Source organism: Mercenaria mercenaria, chromosome 16, assembly GCF_021730395.1.
Source record: "Mercenaria mercenaria strain notata chromosome 16, MADL_Memer_1, whole genome shotgun sequence".
NCBI classification, from domain to species: domain Eukaryota; kingdom Metazoa; phylum Mollusca; class Bivalvia; order Venerida; family Veneridae; genus Mercenaria; species Mercenaria mercenaria.
The window spans coordinates 68,591,991-68,613,137 of NC_069376.1; the positions used below are offsets into that span (position 1 = coordinate 68,591,991).

A 21,147-nucleotide genomic window follows, 5' to 3' on the forward strand; every position below is an offset into this window, starting at 1 on the left:
TTAGTGTCTATTTCAACAATTTTTCAGTCATATATACGACTGTGTCTACTTGCTGTAGTGAGTATAATGCCATACTTTATAGTGCTGCCCAATCTGACTAAAGTACATCTCCAATTACGCTAAGCTTAGGATCTTAAGACGTGCTACTGATAGCCTCGTTCTGACTACCCTTCCGCTAGCCAATCAGAGCCTTACAACATTTTGTATGTGAAAGTATAAGTTTAGAAAATTTATATTTTTATATTTAGCCTGGGTTTTTCATATTTACAATTCTTATGATGACCACATCGTGACTACACCCTCGTGTTTTGGGTGAAATAATATATCACGGTACGGACTTGGTCACGTAAGGTGTCAGACAGCCGGTTAGCTCAGTCGGTAGGGCACTCGCCCAGTAAGCGAGGGTTCCCTGGTTCTAGCCCCGGACTGACTGCACAATTTTCTCACCCTTTGACATTCGACGCTATTTTGATGGTTCAGCCAAATACTTGTTGAAACAAGTCGTCTGGTTGGTTCAAATAAAAATAGATTTGCGAAAATAAAAATAGCAATAGCGGAAATCCAAAATATATAGATGATGAATGTGAATGGGTCATTCTCTGATCTTCTTTTGAATCAAGTAGTTTAGTCAGCTTGAGTGCTGCCTCACTAGAATATCATCCCATAGACATGTGACATGATATTCCATCCAGTCACATTATACTGACATGGGCTGACAAGACATGAATAGTTATTATTGCATCAATTTTTTTTTCATTTTTGTAATCACGCATGTTTCCATAAAGTTAACTATCTCTCTCTGCTTTTTTTGTATAAGATTTTTGTACAAATCTGAATGCAGGCCCTTTTCAATAAAGCCTATTCAATTGGATATTTACAAGGCCACAACCCTTTCAAAGATTAGTGTCTGTTGTATTATTTTTCAAGACCATGCTGAAAATACCTCATACTTACAGAGTAAGATTGAAATATCTTCCAGAGTAAACAAATTCATTACTGGTGTAGATATCAGTGAAAGTGTTTTACTAGTATTCAAAACTGAATAATATGATCTTTATCAAACTAATTCAACATTTTACCAAATTTATGGGGCATGCTAATGGAACAATGCAGTCTGAAAGACAGCTATATCCCCCAATGCTGTTATGGATAGTGGCTCAAACCTTTGACCTTGAGCTGTGGCCTTGACCTTAAGCCAACATGGCTGACTCATGGCTTCTGCACATCGTCTGGATGAGGTGATTATTTGATCTAAGTTTTATGATTATCCTTCTAGGGGTTTAGGAGATACAGAGCGGACACAAAATAGAAGGCTCAAACCCTGGACCATGAGCCAACATGGCTGGCTCATGCATTCTGCACATCATCTTGATGAGGTGATCATTTGACCAAAGTTTCATGAAAATCCTTCAAGGGGTTTAGAAGATAGAGAGCAGACACAAAATGTTACAGACGGAAGGATGGAGACCATTCCTAGGTGGGGGATTAAAAATACATTTCACCTAATTCAACTTATAAAAGTTTCATTTTCAAACCTCAGTGTTTTCTCAACACTCAAAAAAAGAAAAAAATTGAGTTGACTGATTTATTATCCACATACTACAAATGTGACATTGACATATTTTTGTGTTAACTGACTTAAGATACTTCCAAAACTATGCAGATATTCATACAACAAAGGTTCAAAGTTTTTCAAACATTTACAACAAGTATAATAGAAAGTGTCATACTCATTCAAAAAGTGTACTTTTTCATTAAATCAATTTATCTGTGTCAAATTACTGGTGTTAACTGATGAAGCATTTGCTGGTGGACCTTCTCCCCAGTTTGTTGCAGGAGGAGGTCGGACCACAGGCTGTTGGGCAACAGGTACTACAGGGGGCATGGGAACCCTTGGCCACATTCCTGGGTAAGGGGCTGGAGGAAATGGTGGATGAAGACGCATTCCTGGGAAAGGCATTGGGGGCATTCCAACATGGGGTGGGACAAACGGGGGCATCATTCTAGGAGGATGGGGTCCAACTTGGTAGGGACCAGGGTACAGACGTGTCTCATCAGAGCCAAATGATCTATGCCTTCTACTAGAACTTCTTTCACTGCTGTGTGACCTTTCTCTGTATCTCTCTCTACTTCTTGACCTTCTATGCCTATCACTACTTCCAGGCCTGTGTCTTTCCCAACTCCCAGACCTACTCCTTCGTCTATCTCTCTCGCTGCTGTATCTTTCTCTCCAACCTCTCTCTCTACTGTATGACCTATCCCCACTCCAGGTATCCCTACTAGTTTCTCCACCATGTGGCCCATAACTTCTAGCATCATACTCGGGCAAATACATGCTACTCTCCACAACCCAGTCTCTCTCACTGCCTACATCACTCTCAAAACCATCAGAAAACCAAACTTCATCTTCAGACTCTGAGCTTGCCATTATATCTCCTAATGTCCACTCTTTCTCCTCACCATTCCTTTCAGCATCATCCTTATCCATTTCTGCCAATTTTTTCTTCCTCTTTCCAACAGTACCCTTTCTTGCTTTCATTCTCTTTTGTACAAACTCTTTTACCTCCTCATTCATCCATTTAATCCTCTCTGGATCTTCTGTAAACAACCTCATCTGCCTATTAGATAGAAACATAAAGTTACTTTTTGTCAGACCGTTTAGCTGCTGGGGAGATAACTTTTGTAAAAATTCCTCACAGTATGCAAAATGCAGTTGATTTCTATGAAACATCAAAATCTGCTCATTGCTAAGCATCTGAATTTGCTCTTTGGAGAATCTGAGCAGCTTCTGCAGATTAAGAGACTGGATATGCTCAGTGTTTAACATACACATCTTCTCGGGATCAAACAGATCTATTTCATCTTTGGTCAAAGGCCATTTCATATAGGGGAAAATGGAACCATTCCCTGTCATAAAATATTGGATCCCAACTTTCAGCTGATAAATGTAAGCCTTCATTCCCTCTTTCCTTAAATGCAAAAATCCATCACTTGTTGGCATATGATATTTTGTTTTCAAATCAGTGCGCAACATTGGATGATATAAAAAAGCCCCACCCACATCATCTGAAACAAAACACTGCATCATAAATCTATTAATACGTCTCCGAGACTTGGCTAAAGTGCTACCAGTCTGATTTTTAGCCATCCATGGAGGCAAGATCTGTGACCAGACCAACAGAACACCTGGTATTTCTTGCTTAATTGTTTGTAAGTCTTTGTTCATTATGTCAATAACATCAGCATTGCGTCCTACACACACATTTAATTCCCCACACTGAAACACTATCATCTGGGGAGGTTCATGACTTTTCAGCAGGTATTTTACAGCAGGTAACATGTCCTCAATCTTCATGTCCATCTCACCATGAGTGACAAGAGAAGCTACATTATTTTTCAGTAATGTCTCTATATCATAATCCGGAAAAGTTTCTCCAAACTGTTTCAGATCTTTAACCACAGACGATCCAATCACCCATACATTGGGATTTTCCAGTCTGACACCTGAAAAACATCAAACATTTGATACAATAAGACTTTAAGAAATGATGATGCAGCATACATGTATTTTATTTCAATCTGTTAACATCTCAATTAACTCTATGTATTTTTCTACTTTTTTATATATAAAGTTACCTATTAAGGAAAGTTTTCCCCAACAAGTAACAATTTATAGAAGTCAGTTATTAATTATTTTCATGTATAATAGTTCGCAGTCAGTTGATAAATGTCATCTATGTACAAGGTAAACAAGAGGCCCGTGATGGTCTAGTTCATTCACCAGAGTTTCACAGATTGGTTGATTGAAAAAGTGACTTTCCTGAAAGTGGTTGTGCTTTTGATAAACTGGCATAATTTGATCAAACTAGGTATAGGATCATCAAAGTAACATTTCTGTGAAATTATTTGAACAGATTTCACAGAAACAAACGATTTGACCCAGTTTAATGTAAATCAGGTAGATCATTAACTAAGTTTTTCAATGATTTGATCTAAAGACCTAGCTTTTTCACAAGTGACCTTATTACAAATTTCTCATTTATTTTAAATAGACATATAAAAATTATTCTGACCAAGTCCCATGAAGATCCGGCAGAAATGTGATTTTTGAATTTAACAAGTTTTTCTTTCTATTATCTGACCTAGTCACCTAGCTTTTATTTAGAAAATCCAGTTCAAACCTGACCTAGTATTAATGATGATCCAGTAGCAAAATGTGGCATCTGTATGTTAAGATAGATATTTCTACGTGTCAGCTAGTGACCTAGTTTACAGCCTCAGCTTTAAACTCGACATTTCTTTCATAAAGACAAGCATTTTGTCAAAGCTTTATAAGATCAAGAAAACAAAAAGACCTGTGTTCAGAAGTGTTTCTACAAACTGACCTAGTTTCTGTCCTCAAATAACTTAGTTTCAAACTTGAACTAGATGTCATAAATATCATATTCCCGCAAAGTATAATGAAGATAAGGTAGAAAATGTGGCCTTTATGGTGTAATGTTTACTGATTGACCAAATGACTAAGCTTTCGTATGCTAGATGGCCAAAAAAGAACTTCTCCATGACCATATTGTAACATTCAGACCTAGTTTTATTGGCTCTGGGCAGTAACTGTGACCTCTAGGTTATTTACAGTCAAACTGTTGACAATGGATACAGGATGATCACAATAGCTCACCTTGAGCATTTTGTGTCAAGGAGGTGGATAGAACTTTGCATATCAAATTATTAATATCTGGTGAAACTTAGATGAACATAAGTTGAAAAAGGCCTCTCTAAAGTCTGTTTTGCTATCAGGGGTCAGACAATCCCTCATGAAATCTTGAAACTCAAACACAATAATGTCACTGTAAATTAATAAATTCTTCAAAAACACCTCACACTGGAAGCAACAGGCTTCTTAAACCTTTCCTAATTTTATGCAAACGTTATGACTTCCCCATCAAGTCAAGCATTACCTCAAAGTTTTCTTCTAACAGCATTCTGCCACACTGTCCATTAAGCTAAATAATTTGTCATACAAAATCATGTTTGTGTATTTACTTCAATATTAGTCACACTGCTATTCAAGCAGTTAAAAAGATAATTCTTGATTATCTTTCAAAAGCATGTGATTTGCATTTATCTCCCTTTAATATAAACCACAGACAAGGAGCCATATAATACTGTGTACATGGCAAATAATTGCCATTAAAATATTCCAGTCATACATTTTTTAAAACATATTGTTCTTAACATGCAAAATAGTAAGCAGAATCTAAATAATTTCTGTTTAGGAAACATTAATAAAAGATCTGTTAATGCCATCCAGTCTGTTCTCTTTCCATATGTATAGCCAGCATGCAGCATAATTGCAGCTCTACTGTACTCTTAGACTGCTTAACAGCAGGTATTAGAAACTTTAATTTACAATAATCTTGTAGCCAGTCTCTTTTGTGTTGTGTTGTCTGTTGTAGCAGATCAAATTTTCTGTAACATGCTATGCCAAGTATATAACTGAAACTGCACAGAAGTCTGCAAGATGCTGAACATCAAATCTGCTACTGAATGAAACTGCCAGTCTTTGTCCAAATGCAGGTCTTGTTTGCCTAAAAACTTGCCATTCTTGAATGTTGCAAAAATTACAGCACTGCCATATTTTCTCGGCACAGGTTTGATATGTATTTCCTTGAATCCTGTTGTATCTTGTTCCAATTTTGTGTCTGCAAATCCATTTTCCATTACAAGCAAGTTCCATCTCTTTCTAGCAACCAGCCTCCACTTAACTTGCTGATATTTTTGTTTTCCTCCATTATGCTCTTTTATTAAAAACACCAGCACTTTAGGATCTTCTTCTATCTTTGTTAAATTATCTAGTGCAAGTCTTAACACCTTACTTTTGCCAGCCACTATAAGCATTAGAAGTATACTTTTTCCTATATACAGCTAAAATTATTACAGAAAAGTTTATTAAAATGTTAGTAATATTGTGATGGCTGAATTATTATCATCTTCACCTAAGTGTATGTTCAGTAGATTTCTAATAAAAAGTTCTCTCATATTACAGACTTTATTATAAGTACTGAACTATCTGTTTTTCAATGTGGTGAATACCAATTTCTCAGTCCATATACTTTAACAATAAAACAGAAGTATCCCTATCACCTAGCAAAATACAAGACACAAGACAGTAAAAACATAAAGGTACCAAAATCCTATCTGTAGAGCAATATTGTTGATTTAAATAAGAAAATCCCTGAAGATTTTTTTCTTAAAAGACATATCACAATCTTTTTTAATCCCAATTTCTTACCTTTAACTTCCTTATATATATCCACTATCCACTTTCCATCCAGCTTGCAAGATTCTCTTCTATTATGTTTCTTTTTGTTGCATATACCTTTATAATCTTGCAAATACCTTGATAATCTGTCATTATTCTTTGATCAACTTGAAAATACTTTTAACCCTTGAAAGGCCTTCCAGCTTACAAGGTAGATATCTACATCAATATACATCTTTCCAAAATGATCCTTGTAGCTGAAATATTTTCTGCTGAAATTTACACAACTCACTAGACCACTTAATTTACCTGGTCTGTTCTTGAAATCTGGCAAGTCCGTCTTTATGGGTGCTTTTTTTCGCTCTGAAAAGAAGTATAAGTATAAAAATCACCTTCTGTCAGTACTATTTATATATATTTAAGTGAAACAACTGAAAAAGAGATTATAAAATGTTCAAACAATACAATCATTGAGGGGGTAAACAAGTACTTAGACTCTGACAGTGCTACTACGTTTTCTTTTGACTCATTTAGTCCATTTTAATGATTCTGTACAAGATTTTAATTCATGCCAATACCTCTAAAAAGACAGTTTAACCTTGTTATCTTGCTTTGTTGTGCTTCTTTCAACTCTTATTTGATTATCTTCATTATTGTGTTAAAATTAACCTGACCATACCTTGCATTACCTTCTATTCAAACTATCTTTGATATCCATTAATATGGAGCAAATTGGTAATTCTAGATTCTCTCATCAAGTATCCTAATTATAAACAAGGGAACTGCTGCACAGAGCAATATACAGCCAAAATAAAGTGCCGATCAAGTTTGAGGATCACAGGTCAAAGCAAGTGGAAACTACACTGTAAACAGGACAGATGACCAGCACAATCCCATAATATGTATATCTGAACACTAATAGGAATGTGGCCCTCGACCAAGAAACCTTAAAATCATGAGGTCCATGAAAACTATTCTGTGACTGCTAATCTTGTCCTCTCATGCACTAACCTAAAACTTGTACAAAGTCATTCACTGCTCAGTGGCAATGTGCCTGCCAAAGTTAACTGACAGGAAATGTTGTTTCGTACTTTCAATGTGACATGACCTTTGGCCCACTGAGGATTGTAGGTCAAGGAATTAGCAAGATACTGAGCAGAAACTTATTTTGTACTAACAGCCACTGTGACCTTGACCTCTGACCTATAAATCATTAGGGATCAAGCAATGGCCAAGGCAACCTGCATATCAGGCCTGAGGATCATAGGTAAAATGACTGTGCAACAAGAGTGCAAGAATGTCACAATATACGCCCGTCACAGCAAATTTCTTTACTCTAGCACCTGTATTTGCAAATGGAATTTTAATTTTGTGGTTGTTTAGTAATAACTAAGTGTTTTGTTTTTCTAAGTCCACAAAAAAAACTCCTTACCAGGTACAGATACCTTAAAATACACCTAAAATTGGAAAGTAACATCTATGTTGTACCACAGAAAAGTGGTCTTGGTTTTTCCCTACGGTCAATTATAAAAAAGTTACAATATAAGTTATTTATAGTAACAACTAAGGGAAGTTAATCTTAAAAAAAAAAAAAAAAAAAAAAAAAAAAAAAAAAAAAAAAATCAAAAAAAATTGTAAGTCCACACAAAAATCTTTACCAGGTAGAGACTGGTCAAAATACACCTCAAAATTGGATGTAGCATGCATGTTGTACTACAGAAAAGTGGTCTCGATTTTTCCCTACGACTAGTAATGAAAAAGTTACAATATAAGCTATTTATAGTAACAACAAAGGGAAGTAATTCTAAAGAAGGGAACTGCGCATGACACTTCGTCTCATGATGGTGTATAATTGTGTCAAGTTACATCAAAATCCCTCCATGCATGAAGAAGAAATGCTTCGGACAAAGTCATTCTTGTATCTGACCTTTGGCCTCTAAGTGTGACCTTGACCTTAGACCAAGGGACCTGGTTCTTGCGCATGACACTACGTCTTGTGGTGGTGAACATTTGTGCCAAGTTATATCAAAATCCCTCTATGCATGAAGAAGAAATGCTCCGGACAAGGTTTTCATTCTTGTATCCTTTGACCTCTAAGTGTGACCTTGACCTTAGACCTAGAGACCTGGTTCTTGCGCATGACACTCCGCCTCATGGTGGTGAACATTTGTGCCAAGTTATATCAAAATCCCTCTATGCATGAAGAAGAAATGCTCCGGACAAAGTTTTCATTCTTGTATCCTTTGACCTCTAAGTGTGACCTTGACCTTAGACCTAGGGACCTGGTTCTTGCGCATGACACTCCTTCTCATGATGATGAACAATTGTGCCAACTTTCATCAAAATCCCTCTATGCATGAAGAAGATATGCTCCGGACAAAGTCATTCTTGAATTTGACCTTTGACCTCCAAGTGTGACCTTGACCTTAGACCTAGGGACCTGGTTCTTGCGCATGACACTCCGTCTCATGATGGTGAACAACTGTGCCAAGTTTCATCAAAATCCCTTCATGCATGTAGAAGATATGCTCCGGACAAGGTCTGTGGACGCCGCCCGCCCGCCCGCCAGGGGCGTTCCCATAATACGTCCCGTTTTTCAAACGGGCGTATAAAAACTAAACTGCTAACAGACAGACATCCAGTGCCATCACATAATATATGTAGGCATATAAAAACTGTATTGACAACAATTTCATAACTTTAACACTGGATGACTTGGATGTGCCTAGCAAAATGTTTCAACACCATTAGTTGCACAGAAATCACCAAGAAGACATAGTAGTAATTCTTAAAATGTTACCTATACTTCTTGGAGGTGTCCCACGAGAAGCCCTACGGTCCCCAGGTCTATCCCTTCGGTCAGGGTAATCATCCCTGTGACCCTCTTGTCTCCGTGCCTCAATCCGAGTCCTAAAAAAAATTTCAACTGCAACTATTAAACACAGAAATACTTCCACAGCACATGGCAGAAAATGACCTGAATTCATTCTTGCTGTTTTTTGTAGATTACAGATAAAGCTAAGTTTGGACAGACCATACTCAACATGAAACAAACTTAAAGGCATTAATTCAACCTATATTTTTCCAATGGTTTTCTTAAGGGAAAGCTTACAAAATGCTCACACTTTTAACTCTAGGCCATGACTGGAACTATATAAAAAGAGACCATCATATATACTTCATACAATCAGAATTAATATAGAGGTATCTCAATGTGTTTTTATCACTGACTACACTTACAACACAAATTGTGGGTCATAAGTGTTTATTGTAGCAAAATCTTAAACTTCTCTGGCAAACAATGCATTTTATTTATAAACTGTATGTATATTAATGTTAAATGCTTGGTAGAGTTCTAAATCACAGTCACAGTTACTTACAAGCTCTGAAAGGTTACCTTCAGGTGTTGTTCTGGAACGGGAGATGGGGACAAATGGCTAGAACCACTGGTCTTAGGAGAGCCTGTTAGATGGCTTTTGGCAGAAGAGATTGGGGACACATGACTTGAACAACTCTATGTGAAAAGCCTGCTAGATGGCTTCAGGCACAGGATACTTTGGGCACATGGCTAGAACCACTGATCTGTGAAAAACTTGCTAGGTGGCTTCAGGCACAGGACTCCGAGGGCAAACAACTTTGGAAAGCCTACTAGATGGCTTCAGGCACAGGACTGCGGGGGCACACAACTTTGGAAAGCCTGCAAGATGGCTTCAGGCACAGGATGCTTTTGGCACATGGCTAGAACCACTGATCTGTGAAAAACCTGCTAGGTGGCTTCAGATACAGGACTCTGAGGGCACACAACTTTGGAAAGCTTGCTAGATGGCTCAGGCACAGGAAAGCCAGGCACTGAGCTAGCACTAATAACTTTTGGAAAGCCTGCTAGATGGCTTCTTGAGATGATGTCTCTGAAGACTATGGTAAACTGACACAAAGTCAGCATTTTTAACAGCTCAGCCTTGCAGGCCCTCCTCTAAAAATTCAAGGAACGGTTATGCCATCTTACTTTTAAATATTGCTAACCTTGCATCCATCATTCCAGATGGTCCTCCATGGCTATCTCTGGCATCTCTCCTTCGATCACTGTCCCCTTCACTTTTACGTCTCATAAGGTTATACCTTAAGTCATTAGGATTTCTGTGTACCTTTTCCTGCATCAGTGACTGGTCCTCATATCTCTGCTGATCTCTGTATATCTTTTCATATCTTGGATCTGGCTTGGGATCCAGCCTATTGCAAAAAGCATCATTTATTCATCTATTGGAAAATTTTAACCTCAGCATTTGGAAATCTTTTTCCGATATAAGCAGATATGATACTGCTTTTATTTAATTTGCAAGACTTATCTCCAGATTGGCTGCAAGTTAAACACTGTGTATCTTACAACATTCGTATAGAACAATAGAGGGTCTTGCCAAACATGCTGCTAGATGACAATACACACTTCAGTAAATGAGACATAACCTATTGTTTGATCCACTTCATCAGCAATGTTCAGGGCTTTTCTTAAATTTCTGGTTTACTATGCAAGATCTGTATATAAGTTGTATATCATTCTAAAGGTAAGTTGGGTTGGTAGTTGGAACTTTCTCAATGTTAAAAATGCAAATATTATTTAATTTTTCCATACAGGTGTAAAAAATCTGGTCAAATCACAATTTACATTTTTAAATAGAAATATTGTTTTTGTGTTATAGAGTTTTATAATAATCCATCAATAAACAAAACAAAGTATTTTTTTTGAACTATTTGGCTTCTAAAATGGCTGAAATTTACCATGGAAAATTATCTATCAAAACCATTCTTACGATTACTTAAAATCCAATCTGGATTCTTCGAAAGTTTAATTTTGCAGGATACAAGAGAAAACCTGCTATTCAAGGCATTGTTTTTTTCATTTCCACAAGGTAGTCTTTATACCCAGTTGTTCAGTTAAGGTAGATTTAAGTGCAACTAGATGTGTGTCCATAGGACAAGAATGCCCCTTCCCCTTCCTGTCACTGCGCATGGTTTCATGACTCTAGGTGAGATAAAATAAGTGCAACTTATAACCACTTCATGTGTACTTCTAATGAAGTAAAGGATCGTAACTCAGGTACTCAAATTCACGTGGTGAATAATATTCCTACATGTTTTCATGACTCTTAGTCAAAATCTTTTAAGATATATGAAACACAAACTTTCAAGCCCTTTTAATGAATATTTTGACTAAGTCAAGGGCCATAACTCTTATCTGGCTGAGTGAAATCTCAAACAAAACTCTAGCTACACAACTTCATATGCAGAATAGTACTCCTAAAATGTTCAATAAACCTAGGTCATACACATTTTGAGATAAATGCGACACAAACTTTTAGGCCCTTTTTTATGAATATACTTCATCAAGGGTAATAACTCTTTTTTGTTGGGTTAAATGTTGCACCAACACAATTTATGTTATATGGATACTTTGGTGTGGCTGTCTGAAACCCCAATTAAAACATTAGGTGTACAATTTCACATGTTGAATGATCCCTGTGAGGTATGATGACTATGGGTCAAATACTTTTATACACAACATAAATTTTGACGGATGCACAAGGGCAAGTGCCCCCCAAAAATGTTGAAATCTTGCCAGAAATGCATTTTATCTAAGCGCTTGTGACATAAAACTTTCCAGATTCTATGTTAAGCATGCAAAATCACAAGAACAGGGACAAAAAGCTCACCTCACTGTTACAGGAATATCATCATATCCACTTGATCTGAAAACAGACAAATATAATCTGGTCAGCACAAACAAGCCATAATCACTAATCAGGTCTTAACTGCTTGTAGTTTATCCTTTAAAGAATAATTCTACACAACCCCAAAAGTACCAATATAAAGTCCACACAGGTGTGACAAAATGTTTTATGATGATCAATTTGTACAGACTATTCTTGGAATACAAGTTCTTTGTTTTATTGGGTTATTTCACAGTTAACCCAGGCAACTTTACAGCCATCATGGTGGGGGACCCCCAGGTGCCATTCAGAACATCATTTCTATATTGAAATGTTTTCAAAAATACATTTAATTTATATAACAAAATTCAAACACATGGTACTAACCTTGAAGGTCTTGACCTGGAACCAGAGTCATGCACCATACGCCTGTCACCATATCCCTCTCTACCTGCTCCTACAGTTATCCTGTAATCCAACTCATCGTCATGTTTACGGGACTTTGGTTTATCTACTGGTTTGATTGAAATTGTTCGTTTCTCAACATACGCCTCCTCATCTAAAATATCATCATGGTGAAATGCCTTGATTTCATCACGATCAAAGATGGCTTTAACATAATTCTTTTTAGGAAAAAGCATTTTGAAAGTTTTTGGATTAAATTCATAATTCACTTCAACATCTTCATCATCGTCCAGTTCGATATGCTGCGGACCCCTATGAATTCCGATTGTAATATTCTCCTCAAAGTCAAACGCACCCTGTGCAACCTGCTCAAGTGTTTCAAACCGTTTATTCAGTTTTTGCTTCTTTGGCCCTTTCTCCACTATAGTGACAAAGTCAATTTCAGGAGTTCGTTTAGACGATCCTGCAGGAAATAACGGTTGTTTAGAGGATGATGACTGATCAGCATACATTTTCCCGCCATAAGGCGACTCATGAACGGGAGATCTTGAATGTTTTGTAGATCGCTGCTGCTCATATGGGCTTTCATCCTGGTACAATCTTTCATCTCTTGATCTAGAAGCAAAACAATACATCTACAGCTGTCATTTAAGGAAAAGTTTAATTAGTTTCTTAACATCTTGTACTTAATCTTTTTTTTAACATCTTGTACTTAATCTTTTTTTACTGAGATTCCTATGTGACAAGTCAGGTTTAACTTTAAGTATCTGAAGTGTCTAATCTGCACTTAAACTTAATTAAAAATTTCACTCATACCTTATTTATCACCCATCACTGCAGAAGTCATCATGCAGTACTAAATAGTTATTATTCTAGTCTAGATTAATCTTAGGATACAAAAAGGGTAATGAGTTTTGACTTTCAGAAGCAAGTAGGCCCGTCCTGATTTCTACACTTGTATAACCTAATCTATGACTAACAGTTTGTGCTACTTGCAGATTTATTGTTCAACTCTACATTTAGCTGAGCTAAAGTCAAAACTTTCAAGACTACAATAATGGTGTAAAAATTGCATGACATATGCCCCTTGAAAGTGCTTCAAAGAATGGAAGTCAAACAAGAGGGCCATGATGACCCTATATCGCTCACCTGTTATCATTGCACTTGAGGACAAGAAGGTCCTCAGAAAAAATATCTAAGTCCAAAGGACAGGAACAACAAAGGAAAGAAATTTAACCAAAACGAAAAACAAAATTCTTACAAGGTACAGATATGTCAAAATACACCTAAAAATTGGAGGTACCATTCATGTTGTACCACAGAAAAGTGGTCTCCGTTTTTCCCTACGGCCAATAATAAAAAAGTTACCAAAAATAGGCTATTTATAGTAACATAAAAGGGAAATAATTCAAAAGAAAATTACTGTAAGTTAGCAAAAAAAGGATCTGCCAAATAAATCTGTTGACATAAATGAAATTTCAGATCAGTATCTTCATTAGTTACGGAGATATACCCATTTTAATTTGAAATAAAGGGAGGTAATTTGACATAGTTATCTACCCTGATTGGCTCGGTCCAACTAATGACAATAATGAAATTTCAAATAAGTCCTGTAAGTACTTACTGATATAAATCCATTTTGACTACAATCAGGGGAGGTAATCAGATATAAAATAACTCTGGAAACTACGATTGGATCTGATTTGTCATGGAATCCAAGATTTATTGTTGTTGAAGATATTTTGGAAGTTTGTATCAAATAAAACCATAAATGAAGTCTCTATATGGCTGACATTTAAGGGGCCATAACTCTGGAACCCATGATGGAATCTGGCAAGTTTAAGAAAGGAACCAAGATCTTGTGGTGATACAAGTTGTGTGCAAGTTTGGTTAAAATCAAATCATAAATGAAGTTGCTATTGTGCAGACATGGTCAAAATAGCTAATTTTGGCCCTTTCAGGGGCCATAACTCTGGAACCCATTAGGGGATCTGGCAGGTTCAACAAAGGAACTGAGATCTTATGGCAACACTAATTTGGGCAAGTTTGATTAAATTCAAATCATAAATGAAGCTGCTATTGTGCAGACAGGGGCAAAATAGCTAATTCTGGCCCTTTCAGGGGCCATAACTCTGGAACCCATAAAGGAATCTGGCCAGTTCAAGAAAGGAACCAAGATCTTATGGTGATACAAGTTGTGTGCCAGTTTGGTAAAAATCAAATCATAAATAAAGCTGCTATTGCGCAGACAAGGTCAAAATAGCTGATTTTGGCCCTTTCAGGGGCCATAACTCTGGAACCCATAATGGGATCTGACCAGTTCAAGAAAGGAACCGAGATCTTATGGTGATACAAGTTGTGTGCAAGTTTGGTTAAAATAAAATCATAAATGAAACCATATCGTGCAGACAAGAAATTGTTGACGGACGCACGGACACACGTCGGACGACGGATGAAGGGTGATCACAAAAGCTCACCTTGTCACTATGTGACAGGTGAGCTAAAAAGAGGCCATATTGAAAAAAGAATCAGATATAACATTCCCAACAATACAAGCATGGATACCAAGTTTCATTGGAACTGGACAAAAACTGTAGGAGCTTTGTACACAAGGAATTGTGATGGTCAGGTAGATTGATGGATGGACAGTACAAGCACTATGTGTCTCCATAGTCCTCAACATTGGGGGTCGAGGTCATAAAAATATGAAAACAAGGAGCTGCGTTCAAAAAAACGCTTGATACACCCAGTGGCATCCTTGTCGACAGATTTTGCACCTTAGTCCAAAACGAGATCAAGGTCAAACTGAGGTCAGGTGATGTTTGAAGATGAGGAATGGTCACAGTTTACATCTGTATTAGTATCAATTCATTCTTGTAAGAGGTATTGATGCTAGACGAAATGGTCCCATTTGGTTAACCAAGAGATGGCCCATATAAAGCAACCCAAGTCCAAAATGAGGTCAAAGTCAAACTGAGGTAAGGTGATGTCTGAAGATGAGGAATGGTCACAGGTTACATCTGCATAAGTATCAAGTCATTCTAGTAAGGGGTATTGATGCTAGACGAAACAGTCCCATTTGGTTAACCTCGTATGGACGGACGGACAAACGAACGGACGGGACAATCACTATATGCCTCCCGCATCAGTAGATGCTGGGGGCATAATTAAATTATTATTTAAAGGACCTAAGGCTACTGTTCTAACTATTGACTGATAGGTTATTCAATAAGTATATACTAATAAACTTGAATTTCACAGACCTTTGTTCTTGAGAAATGAAGTGCGACTATTAACAAAAGTATGAATTAAAGACTCCATTTCATGACCTCCCGTAAACTCTGAACATTCAACAAAGCACAACTTTAAACAAATGAAAAGATAATAAAACAAGGTCAGACATAATTTTTCACCTTTTTGGACTAGGTGACCTTGATCTGTAACTTTGTCTCTTCACTGAGGAATCTGCAGGTCTTTTTACAGGATGGTTTCTGTCATCTGGTGAAGGTGATCGTCTCCTCGGTGATGGAGCTTTTCTTCTTGGACTTTTCGATCTTGACCTTCTTCTAGGACTGTGTGACCTTGACCTCCTTTTCGGTGATCTAGATCGTCTCCTAGGTGATGGTGATCTTCGTCTTGGAGGAGATCTATGTTTTCTTTCAGGGGACCTGTATTTATAATTTTTGTTTACATCAGAATTTTTACTTAATCATAAAAAACAATTCTGCGTTATGGGTATAAAAATTAAGAAATTATTTGCCCCAATGTCAATAACAAAATAATTCTGTGAAAAGATCCTTTGAAAGCATAGAAAACCAAGCAGCATTAGACTCGGTCAGCATAAAATGTGCAACACCCCTACGTCCCCAAGAAAACTTATTCATGCCATTATGGAGACAAGTTTTATGATCCGATCTAAACAGTTGCTGAATGACTGAATGAATAAAACAATGGAATCCATAAAACTTGTGAAATATCAATTAATAATATTACTTTTAATCAGTTTAAAGCTTAACCCAATTTTCTCTTCTTTTTTTTTAAATAATTATTTGTAAATGCATCGTCTTTTGATATATTACCGTCTTCTCTGTGGCGACCTTGACCGTCTTCTGTCTCTAGGTGACCTTGAGTGTGACCTTGATCTTCTTCTATGTCTCGGTGAATGTGACCTTGACCTTGATCTAGATCTTGACCAGAACAGAAATAAAGCAGAAGGCATTAGACACAGAATAACACCATGTAACTGATTTATTAACTTATGACAATACTAGCAGGCAGGTAATATAAGTACTGTACAATGTCTTAAAAAAAAACCAACATAAAAACAATACTTAACAAGCTGAAAAGACACAGAATAGATCTATTACTGTACAATAACAAAAAAGGTAACAGTAAAAGAATAAAAATTATATGTAACAGTAAGCAAGTACTATTACATATGTAGACACAATAATTATCTGTGAAAATGCTAAATTTCAGCCTCACTACATATCATTTTCCTGTCTGTTTTGAAAACCTGAAAACTTTCTATTTCAAATTATCTAAAATTTAAGTTACTTTACATTTTGCTTTGAAATCGAAAAAACATTTCTGTTGTTTAAAGCATTAAAAATTAACAGCACTTACATCAGCAAACTGAACAGTATAGGAAATGAAACAAACAAGAAAAGTACATACACTTTAATATAAACTGATTAGGTTAACTTTCTAAAATTGTGTATAAACACACTTACCTGCGCCAAAACACCTTATAAACTGACTGATTTGGACAAAAACTTCTACAAAATGTTAATTTCATTACTGTTGAAATTAAATAACGCCCAAATAACTGAGATCTGCCTTTAATTTTGCGGAATGGAGCCAGGGCCCTCTGAAAGGGTCACTTTACAGATTTTCCAAAACTTCTTTGAACAAGTTTTCTGAGAGATTAGTTTTACTTCAATTGTAAAACAAGTATTACACTTGAAGTGATCGCTCTCAAAACCTCATTCCTGATAGGATCCATCGCTAGGACAGTATGAGAGAAGAGGCCAGACTCCAATTTAATGCCAAGTGCCATGTTAGGGAAATATTTGTTCCGTTTTCACATCTTTGTTATGATGCAACGAGGGATCCAACACATGAAGTTGAAAAACTACCATTCAGCTACTATGACAGTTTCATGATAGTAAAAAGGTAAAAGAAATAGATCAAATAATTATGAACTGATATGTGATATCGCTACAGACCAGCAACTTGCCTAGTAAAACAGACTAACTGCAATTTGTTTTAATATTAGGCAGTGTCTAACCATCGCATAACCAAAGCCTAGCTTGCGTTCTAGCCTCCAGGTAACCGGTAACCTACCCCAACTCTTAAATGTTTTTCTAGGTGTCAGTAATCAATTTGGTTATGGACAGCTTAATAATATCTACAATAACAAAAGATCACAGAGTGATCTTGGCACCCACCAATGTGCCATTTTTGAGTGTTCCAAATTTCAAGACTTACTGACTAGCTCCAGGTCAAATTTCATTTCCGTACACAACACTGTGCATGTGGTCCAAATTCGAAAGCTGTAGCTTGAGAAATGTGAAAGTAGGTCACTAGATCAATCTTTAGGTCAAAGTTTGTTTTGGTACACAAAACTATGCAAGTGGTCCAAATTTGAAGGCTGTAGCTTGAAAAATGTGTAAGTAGGTCAATAGGTCAAAATCAAGAGTCAAATTTCACTTCAGAACACAAATCTATGCATGTGGTCCAAATCTGAAGCCTGAACCTTCAAAAATGTGAAAGTAGGTCACTCGGTCAATGTCAAGGTCAAAGTTTGTTTCGGTACACAATCCTATGCATGTGGTCTAAATTTGAAGCCTGTAGCTACAGAAATGTGAATGTAGGTCACTAGGTCAATCTTAAGGTCAAAGTTCATTTCGGTACACAAAACTATGCATGTGGTCCAAATTTGAAGGCTGTAGCTTGAGAAATGTGAAAGTAGGTCACTAGGTCAAAATCAAGGTCAAATTTTATTTCAGAATACAGAACTATGCATGTGGTCCAAATTTGAAGCTTGTACCTTCAAAAATGTGAAAGTAGGTAACTAGGTCAATATAAAGGTCAAAGTTTGTTTTGGTACATAAAACCATGCATGTGGTCCAAATTTGAAGGCTGTAGCTTGAGAAATGAGAAAGTAGGTCACTGGGTCAAAATCAAGGTCAAATTTCATTTCGGAACACAAAACTATGCATGTGGTCCAAATTTGAAGACTGTACCTTCAAAAATGTGAAAGTAGGTCACTAGGTCAAAATCAAGGTCAAAGTTTTTTCAAGTGCACAAAACTATGCATGTGGTCCAAATTTGAAGGCTGTAGCTACAGAAATGTGAAAGTAGGTCACTAAGTCAAAATCAAGGTCAACTCATGTCAAGGTTCATCTTGCCACTCAAAAATATACGTCATGTGGTCCAAATTTGAATGCTGTAGTTACTGACAAGAAGATTTTAAAAGCTTTTCCCTATATAAGTCTATATGAACCATGTGACCCCTGGGGCGGGGCCATATTTGACCCTAGGGGGATAATTTGAACAAACTTGGTAGAGAACCACTAGATGATGCTACATTACAAGTATCAAAGCCCTAGGCTTTGTGGTTTGGACAAGAAGATTTTCAAAGTTTTTCCCTATGTAAGTCTATGTAAACCATATGACCCCCAGGGTGGAGCCATATTTGACCCTAGGGGTATAATTTGAACAATCTTAGTTGAAGACCACTAGATGATGTCACATACAAAATATCAAAGCCCTAGGCCCTGTGGTTTTGGACAAGAGGTTTTTCAAAATTTTTCCCTATATATAAGTCTATATAAACCATGTGACCCCCAGGGCGGGGCCATATTTGACCCCAGAGAAATAATTTGAATCATCTTGGTAGAGGACCACTAGATAATGCTTCATACCAAATATCAAAGCCCTAGGCTCTGTGGTTTTGGACAAGAAGGTTTTCAAAGTTTTTCCCTATATAAATCTATGTAAATTATAGAAATAAACAAAGGGCCATAACTCACTCATAAATTGTTGAACCAGTCTGATTTTCAGGGGGACACAACTAGGGTACCAATACATCATTCTGACAAAGTTTGGTGAAAATCCCCCCAGTAGTTTCTGAGGAGATGCGATAACAAGAAATTGTTAACGGACGGACGGACGGAATGACGGACGGACCATGGACGCAGAGTGATTTTAATAGCCCACCATCTGATGATGATGGGCTAAAAAAATTAGTTTGTGTTAAGATGATTAATGATGTTTAAATAACTTTAAACAATGACGGTAACATAAGCAACATAAAATCTTACATACCTACATAATTCATAAATAAAGTAATTAACAGACGCCTAGAAAACACCTAGAAGACAGGCTAGGTGTTTATAGGACATCTAGAATGCAGGCTAGGCATCTGGTAACCTGACAACTAGACACTTCCTTAATATATAATATTAACGTAGTGGTTGTAGACATATAAGGCCACTTTCAAGTCCAACAGCCTTGCTGTTGGGTTAACCCTTCAGCGATGTGGTTAGAGTGTCAGCCTACAGATCACGAGGTCCAGGGTTCGATCCTCGGTAGTCCAACAAATTTGACGCGATCCTAGGAAATATATTTTCATATGGGCAATATCTCCACTCCCATCAAACAAGTTGAAAAGACCAAAATAGTGGAGGAAATCTGATGAAAGTTTGATCGCTGCTGATGCTTTACGTGCTCAAAGTTTAAGTGCCAATTATGTCACAAATTGGCCATAAATTCAAATAAAACTTACATGTATCAAAAGGGGAGTCAATTCCTCATGAATTTAGGTAAAAATTATCAAATAATTTCCAAAATTACGAATTTTCTGGTGATTTAAACCAATGTTTGTACTGTACATGATTAACATTTACTGCATCTACACAGTATTATGCACAAGCAATAAAACGAATAATTTTACACGACAGTGTACTATGATTTATCCTCCCATTATTTTGGTCCTTCGAAGTTTTGATGTTTAGATACTGATTGCCCCGTCACAAATACAAAACATTAAATTATTTTGACTAGATCCTCAGTAGAGACTGGGGTATTTTACTACAATGTCGATGAGGACGTTTGAATGCACTCATGCATCTATTTAAGCGGCTAGAAACTGATAGGAAGTTCAGTTGATATAGGCTAGAAACTGATTAGTCTCAATTTTTTACATGCAAGGCAGACCAATTTCACAGACTGACAGTTCCCGTATGTATGCCTCTGTTGAGGGCTTTACAGTCTACATATCAAAGCGCCCTTTGCGCGCAATTTACCTAGTAAGTAAGTAAGTAAAAACTTTATTTAATGAGGCTACACATTTGGTTTCCCAATCTTCCATGTGGGCCTCAGAATATATATACATAATATACAGATGATAAAACATTCAACAATACAATGATACACAAGATTTACATAAATTACGAAAAACAACACCAAAGAACAATTACATAGTACAATTACATATATAGAAAAACCTACGAATATTTTATACATTACTACTATCATACAAACTGAAAATATGCTACAACATACTTTGATACACTGATTTAGGATACAGAGGAGAAATGCCATTTGACATAAGATGTTTGAAATGTCCTTAGTGTCTCACACTTACGGATATTTGCAGGTAAAACATTCCATATTTTTGGACCCGAGTAAGACAGAGATTTCCGAAAGAATTCCATTTTTGGTTTTGGAACTAGTTCTGAATTAACAACAGATCTTAGGTTTCGGTTG

The 21,147-nt window shown here is 36.7% G+C and overlaps 1 protein-coding gene across 4 annotated transcripts in view; it reads right to left on the bottom strand.

Annotated features, from left to right (window-relative positions):
* Positions 1 to 21,147, bottom strand: part of LOC123540632 (serine/arginine repetitive matrix protein 1-like) — a 51,777-nt gene that overhangs the window by 29,859 nt on the left and 771 nt on the right. For 3 of the 4 annotated variants that reach the window (XM_045325839.2, XM_045325838.2, XM_045325837.2), the window contains exons 2-8: positions 16,452 to 16,559; positions 15,786 to 16,040; positions 12,355 to 12,987; positions 11,971 to 12,006; positions 10,286 to 10,492; positions 9,063 to 9,172; positions 6,572 to 6,625 (exon numbers count right to left, since the gene is read on the bottom strand). In XM_045325839.2, the coding sequence (XP_045181774.2) occupies positions 6,572 to 6,625; positions 9,063 to 9,172; positions 10,286 to 10,492; positions 11,971 to 12,006; positions 12,355 to 12,987; positions 15,786 to 16,040; positions 16,452 to 16,559 (1,403 nt within the window). Of the gene's footprint in view, positions 1 to 1,571; positions 3,505 to 6,571; positions 6,626 to 9,062; positions 9,173 to 10,285; positions 10,493 to 11,970; positions 12,007 to 12,354; positions 12,988 to 15,785; positions 16,041 to 16,451; positions 16,560 to 21,147 lie in introns of those variants that run through there. The other variant, XM_045325836.2, reaches the window with a different exon arrangement.